This window comes from Rosa rugosa, chromosome 2, assembly GCF_958449725.1.
Source record: "Rosa rugosa chromosome 2, drRosRugo1.1, whole genome shotgun sequence".
Taxonomy (NCBI): Eukaryota; Viridiplantae; Streptophyta; class Magnoliopsida; order Rosales; family Rosaceae; genus Rosa; species Rosa rugosa.
The window spans coordinates 83,449-90,951 of record NC_084821.1 but is presented as its reverse complement, the minus strand read 5'-3'; the positions used below and the strand labels follow the sequence as shown (position 1 = coordinate 90,951).

At 40.5% G+C, this 7,503-nt stretch overlaps 1 protein-coding gene across 1 annotated transcript; it reads right to left on the bottom strand.

Moving 5' to 3' along the window:
• Nucleotides 1-5,686: 5,686 nt before the first annotated feature.
• LOC133734451 (GDSL esterase/lipase At5g08460-like) lies at nucleotides 5,687-6,450 on the bottom strand. Its single transcript, XM_062162106.1, has 2 exons — nucleotides 6,105-6,450; nucleotides 5,687-5,844 (listed from the first exon to the last, which is right to left on the bottom strand). The coding sequence occupies exons 1-2, from the start codon at nucleotides 6,448-6,450 to the stop codon at nucleotides 5,687-5,689; spliced, it is 504 nt and encodes a 167-aa protein (XP_062018090.1).
• Between the last annotated feature and the right edge of the window lie 1,053 nt (nucleotides 6,451-7,503).

Here is a 7,503-nt window from a genome sequence, read left to right as displayed (position 1 = left end):
TTTGAGTTTGGGTTGGTTGAATGATGGGAGCAGGGTGGCTCCAGAAGTATGTGGTTGGATTATTAGAAGTGAAATTTGTTTTCCGCAGGTTTTTGGGTTGTCCCTTTTTAAGGGAGGTTATGCCGAAATTTTTGGTAAACCTTCTTTAAAAGTGGGTCCCGCAGGGCCACTTCGGATTCCAGGGTGGAATCCGGGGCGGGTCTTGTCATTATTACCTAGGGTTCGAAAGTTTTAGAGAAAGAGGAAAAAAAGTCTAAGTGTTGGGGGAAATGAATATTTTGGTCCCCCCGCGTTTCTGAAATTTTCAACTTAGTCCCTCCGTATTTTTTAAAAATTTTCGAACAAAATTTTTCACATCGGTTTATTTGGTGACTGATGTCCATAATAACAACAGAAATCGGCTATTTCACAAACTGATGTTAGTACGTTTTTTAACATCAGGTGCAATCCTGACCGATTTAATAGTGGTGATGTCTAATGACATTATTCTAGTAGTACGTGCTTAATGGGTTGATCATGGTGGTGAGCCCGTAATTTAATGATTTGTGCTAGGAGTTTAGCAAATGCAGCATTTCTTGTGGACAATAGCATGACATGTGACCATCGATTCGATGCATCAACCAACACCATAAAATATCTAAATGGTCCGCAAGTTGGTTGAATAGGTCCACAAATATCACCTTGGATTCTTTGTAAAAATGGAATATTTTTCTTAGTGTCCTTTGCATAGGATGGTCTCGATCCTAATTTTGCTAAAGAGCAGGCTTTGCAAAATGAAAGATGGGCTTTAGGAGCAACCAGGGAAGTATCCGGTTGAGTCACGAAGTCACAATTGACTTTAGAAGTAGAAAAAGGAACCAAGGAGGCATTGGTGGCGTCAATACCACTTTTGGGCCGCAGGGAGTAGGCGGCGCCAGCCCTACCTTGGATCTAATTTTGGTTCTGACTTCTTTTCGTTTTGAAAAATGGATGTCTGTGTGAAGTCTTTAATATACGGATCATCATATCACGAGCTGGGTGTCCCAAACGGTCATGCCAAAGCCTATATGTGTCAGAATCCCATAAGTCATTTCTCATGACATGGTTAGATTCAACGACTCGAATAGTGGTTGCATACAACCCACTAGATCGACACATAAGTTTCTCTAATACTCGTTTATGTCCGTAGTCATTAGAGGTGATGCAAAGGAACTCTTGTCCATTCTCACAATGTGTTTTCACATGAAAACCATTGGCTCTTATATCTTTAAAACTCAATAGGGTCCTTCCAGCCCTAGGAGCATATAGAGCTTCGGTGACATTAATACTTGTGCCATTTGGCAACATAAATTGAGCTGGTCCTCGACCATGAATCAATTGTGATGGTACAGCCATCGTAGTCACAGAAGATCGACTAGGCGTCATCCATAGAAATAGTTGCCTATGTCGCAATATAGTATGTGTGGTGCCACTATCAACAAGGCATTCCAACTCTCCAGGAAACATACTGAAAAATAATAAAGTTCGGAATTAAAACATGTCCATGACATCGAATAATAATACGATACTTTATTAATAAAGATAGCCAATGATTACATTAAAGGTCCCAAAAAGTCTAATCCAAAATAAAATCAAACTAAGACACATTGTAGTCACTCTATCCGTTTGGTAACTCCAATCAAATATGATCAGGAAAGTAGAGAGATGTTGGTGGAGCGAGGCTCTCTTAAGTACCAATGATTTCAATGATTTTCCTAGACATCATATTTTATTGGGCGCGCCACATGAGAAAGAGTTAATACAATTGTCACTTATTGACTAAGGCATATTGCCATTACAAAAATTCTTGGAAAATAAAAGGACTAATCTAATCAAAGTCTGCGGCATCCTTGTGCACTTCATTGTCAGCTTTAAAGTCTTCTACGGTGAGATGGACGTCTCCACCATTTTCTTCTTCTTCTGCAAGGTACACTTCTTGCTCCCTCAGGTCCCTGTATGCCCTGTATCTTGCAGCTAGTTGCTCGCTTGCCTTGCATTGCCTGAACCAATGCTCACTTGATCCACATCGATGACACACATCATTGTGGTTGCCTCCCTTTAATTGAGGTACACGTTGTGGGCGTTCCCTAGGAGGGTTGGTGCTACCACCACGACCCATGGTGCCACCACCACGGGCCATAGCGCCACCACCACGGGCCATAGCGCCACCACCACGGCCAGGGTTGCCACGACCCCCTCTCCCACGTGTGGCATTGCCACCACGTGTATCCGCACCAAACTTGCAGTTTCCTTCCTGGTTAGGGCGGTTATATGGACCCATACATCCCTCATATCCCTTATTCTTAGGGTTCCGCTCCTTGCGCCCTCTTTTGGGTGCATTATAATTCGCCTCATGAACGCTCTTAGTTCCAATGGGCCTTGAATTATAATTCCTCACGAGTATATTATCATGTTTCTCAGCTACAGCTATGAGATTGATAAGCTGATGAAACCTCGTGATCCGTCCAGAATTGACTTCAGTACGGTATTGCTTTGATACCACAATAGCTGAAACGAGGAAGGTGGAGAGAGTTTTCTCAATTAGCTCTTGCTCTGTGACAGGTTGTCCACAAAACCTCAACATGGACTGTAGGTGAAGAGCTTCTGAATTATATTCAGCAACAGACTTGAAATCAGCAAAGCGCAGATTGTTCCATTGAACCTTCAAGTCAGGGAGGAGGGAATCTTGGACATTGCCAAAGCGCTCTTCTAGCGCTACCCATAGCTCTCTTGCATCCTTGATTGACATATACTCCAATCTGAGAGCCTTGTCCATATGGCGTCGCATCAAGATAACTGCTTGAGCATGCTTTGTAGGTGTTCGCACGAACACACGATCTGGGTTAGGTGCCTGGATTATGGGTAATATTCCCTTTGAAGTGAGGTGGTTCTCAACATCGGTTACCCAACTGTGGTAATCCGAGCCTGTTGAGTCAAGCATGGGAAAGTCGAGTCTAGGTTCATTCGACATCCTGAAAATAAGAAGAGAAGATATATTAGTTTCGGAGCTAAACTTCCACGAAAACTAAAATAATAAGATTTCCGAGCTATGCTACCAAGAAAACAATTTCCAAGAATCTCTTTTGGATTAGACCAAACAATAATGTTTTAATATGGTCACAATTTGATGCTTACGGACGCTCTTAGTCCAAGCATTATGAACACTCTTAGTTCATACGAACGCTCTTAGTTCGTTTAATTATGAACACTCTTAGTTCATACGAACACTCTTAGTTCGTTAAGCGTGAATCCCCACAATTCCGCTTTGTTAAATACTCAAAACCATTTGGCAACATATATTCCAACATTCTGCAGAAAATAAAAGGAATTTAAAAGACAAGAAAGCAGGAACTTTAATCTTTAAAACTTACTTGTTGAAATTCGGAGCAGATTCGCTTCTGAATAGCTCCCACTTCGAATGGTGTACTTGTCTCAAAACGACTCCAATAGGCTGAAATTTGGAGGTCAGATAGAAGAGGCAGAGACGAACAACTTTGATGAAGGAAAGATTTTGATCTGAGGTCCCGATCAAGAGGTTTCGGGGCGTGCAAACAGGCTGATCTGCACAGGAACGAGCGTGCTGCTGTGCTGCAGGGGCAGCAGGCGTGCGACGATGCTACAGGGGCAGTGGGGGCTGCAGGGAGGCTGCGGCAGGGGCAGTAGGGACTGTAGGGAGGCTGCGGCAGAGGGGGTTTTTTCTGGCTAGGGCTTGGGTTAGAGTATCGTGCTGATAACGTGTTGTAGAGAATTGGAAAAATTGTATTGTATTCATCTCACCATGAGGTTTATATAGGGTTACATCATGTATACAAAATGCAATACATAATAGTTATACTAATCAATCGCACATTACGAGTTTGTCAATCGCACATTACATGTATGTCAATCGCACACATTACGAGTATGTCAATCGCATACATTAAGCAATACCTATTGCATGAATATTCATTATCATTTACAACACAATTAAATTTCTCACCTTTTCTCTTTGTACCAGAGAACCCACTTGAGCCAAAGCATGCCTCCAAATATCCCCAACCACTGGTTGGCAGACCAAACTGCACTTTCTCACTTCATTTCAAAGTCACATAGATAATAATGGCCTTAATAAGTAAGGTTCAGTTTAATAAAGGTAGAATAATTCTATGCATTGGTAGACTAAGTACTTGACATAGTCTCAAAGCAGCTAAGCTAGTCTAATAGAGTTGGTCTACTAGATTCTTTTCAATTGAGTAACATAAGCTTCATTTCAATCACTCCACCCTTTAAAAGTACCTACAATGTGATACTAGCTAACACTAGGAAAGTGATGTATTTAGTTTTGACTATTACTCTGCAAAAGAAACTGATAAAGCGTAAATTAGATGACAATATGCATAATTGCTGTCTTTGACTAATAGCCGATATAATCGACTCAAAACACACTCCCCTATTTCACATTTTTGGTACAAGATACTTTTTATTGCGAAAATATAACTCAAGGCCAGACCTTTCATTGCAGGGCAGTACTATTCCTTCTGAAAGAAAGAGAGAACAAGGTTCGTATGTACAGAAAATAGTTGGGTGTCCATGAAAAGCTGCATAGCAATAAGGGAATATATATATATATATATATATACAGCCCTTCTTGGCTACGGACGTCCGCACTTTTTGCTTAGGTGCGGATTTCCGGTTTGTACCCACTTTCCGATCACATTTTCACATCTTAACCGTTAAGTTTTTAGGTCATAATGTATAGATCACCTCTGCAAAATTTCAGCCAATTTGGTGATCATTAAGGCATTCAAAACTGCAAATTACAACAATATATACGAACGGTTCCGGTTCGACACATTTGGTTCGTTCGTGTAAATTGCAGTTTTGGATGCCTTAACGATCACCAAATTGGCTGAAATTTTGCAGAGGTGATCTATACATTAGGACCTAAAAACTGAACGGTTAAGATGTGAATATGTGATCGAAAAGTGAGGAAAAACACAAAATCCATACGTTTTTGCTTAGGTGCGGATATCCGCACCTGAGCAAAGTTCTATATATATATATATATATATATATATATATATATATATATATATATATATATATATATATATATATATATAAGCCTTCAGCTTTATACCATTCAATTTAAAGAGCATCCAAAATAAGCATTGAAGCAAGATTACAAGTCACTGTCAAAAGTAAAGAGTACGGAGATTAGTATCGGGCGTAATATCTACATGAATTAATTTAAAACTTATTTTATTCATTGTGACATCTTACTGGAGTCATTCAAAAAAATAATACAGAAACCAACACCATCAATTCTTGACCAAGGCTGTGGCCCAATTTGAGAAAGATGAACTGGGTTGTGTCTCTTATTTATTTTCTTTTGGCAATATTAATTTTAAAAAGGAAAAATTTCAGTTTAGTACCCTGAGGTTTGGGGGTAACATCATGTCAGTCCCTACCCTTTTAATTTGATCAGCAACACCCCTGTGCTTTCAATTTCAATCAGCCGTGCCCAATTTTTTCTGAGACATCCAATTTGGACGTTAAATGCTGATGTGGCAGCGACAAACTCAGCTAGTGGGCCTAGAGAAAGGGGTAAATTCGACATTTCACTTAATTTCCACATTAAAAAAAAAAATCTTATTCTTCTCTTCCTCTGATCCTCCTCTCCCCGCAACTATCTCGAAAAGAGAAGGGTTAAGCATACCAATTCTGACCCACTGGTGAATATAATTCCAACAGCAGCAGAAGCAAAGTTCAATCCATGAAGCATATCTTCCACTCTTCCAGTCTGCCTAAGAAAAATGGGTACAAAAGGAAGCCCAAGCTGCAATGCTGATCCAAAATTCCACAAAAAAATTAAAAAACCCTCAAAAGCTAAAACCCATTTTCATCAAAAAAATTCTAGCAAGAAAACACATTCAGAACCATTTAATTCCTTCAAGAAACTGACATACTATTATGCACAGAACCTGTTCGGCGAAAGTCCTTGAGTTTCAGATTCTGGACATTTGGGGTTTCAAGAACCCAGATGACAAAAAGACCATAGATTTGATTCTAATAAAGAAAAGGGTATTCTAAAGAAGCGAAATTACCAATATAATCGATTGGGATTCTGCCATTGTAGAACCACCCAGTGGGCTCGTGCGTGTCGAAATAACGGCCGTAGGGGAGGCAGTCGGCGCGTGTCAATGTCCCGAGGAAATTGTTGGTGCCTGAGTCGACGGAGGAGTCTCCGATGACGAAGAGGCCAGGGACGAGAGGAGTCTTGGGTGGGATTGAATCCGGTGGTGGGGTTGCGGAGATTGAAGGAGGAGGAGGAGAGATGAGGGTGGCAGCGTCGATGGGTTCTTGAGAGTACGGTGGAGCACTGGTTGGTTGTGAAAGGGCGGTGGTGGTGAAAATGCAGAGAAAAGAGAGAAGAAGATTGATCATCACCATGGGTTTAGTGTTTTGGACAGAGGAGGAAGAGGGAGGGTTTTGGCGGCTTGGGCCTCGTTATGCACTCCACCACATGCAAGTCAAACAGTGGCCGGAGTCACCGAAAAATGCAGAAACATCAGAGATCGACAATCCGAAGCCAAACAGACAACCAGAACCAGACGATGTCGTTTATGGAGATCGACAATCCCAAGCCAAACACCTCCAATCAGTTTGGTCGTTCTCCGATCCATTCCCAGAAGACGAAGATGAAGATGCCATAAGAGTATGATCCAGCCAGGCCGAACGACTACGCGGAGTACAGGAGGGAGAGAAAGAAGAAAGCGATGGAGGCTGAGGTGAGAAGAGAGCTCGATCGGAGAAGACAGGAGGAGGAGAGGACAAAGAAAGAGATAGAGAGAGGAAGAGAAGAATAAGAGTTTTTTTTTATATATAATGTGGAAATTAAGTGAAATGTCGAATTTACCCCTTTCTCTGGGCCCACTAGCTGAGTTTGTCGCTGCCACGTCAGCATTTAACGTCCAAATTGGATGTCTCAGAAAAAATTGGGCACGGCTGATTGAAATTGAAAGCACATGGGTGTTGCTGATCAAATTAAAAACCCCCAAACCACAAGCTACTAAACTGAAATTTTTCCTTTTAAAAATCACGAAAAGCTATAGTTAAAAATAATATTGTGTTCATACATGCATGCACTTAAAACAATTATATATATATATATATATATATATATATATATATATATATATATATATATATAGAGAGAGAGAGAGAGAGAGAGAGAGAGAGTACAGAACAACTAGCAACTTAAACTTTTCAGTTTCATGATTGCCAAACAGGAAACGGGAACAAAATAAATAAACAGATCATCTCATGAAAGACTATAGGACTAAAGTAACTGTGTAATATGAAAAGAGGGGTTTTTGTTGTTTCCTGGCAATCAAACAGAAAGTTCTTTTTTTTCCACATTTGATGCAATTATGTCTATATATATATATATATATAGGGCCCTTCTAGTGAGGGATCCCCTTTTTGGTCTTTTCTAAGGATAGG

Coding starts and splice junctions, on each gene's coding strand:
- LOC133734451 (XM_062162106.1), bottom strand. CDS start 6,450: ATGGTGATGATCAATCTTCTTCTCTCTTTTCTCTGCATTTTCACCACC. Junction 5,845..6,104: donor AATCCCAATCGATTATATTG/GTAATTTCGCTT, acceptor ATTTTGGATCAG/CATTGCAGCTTGGGCTTCCT.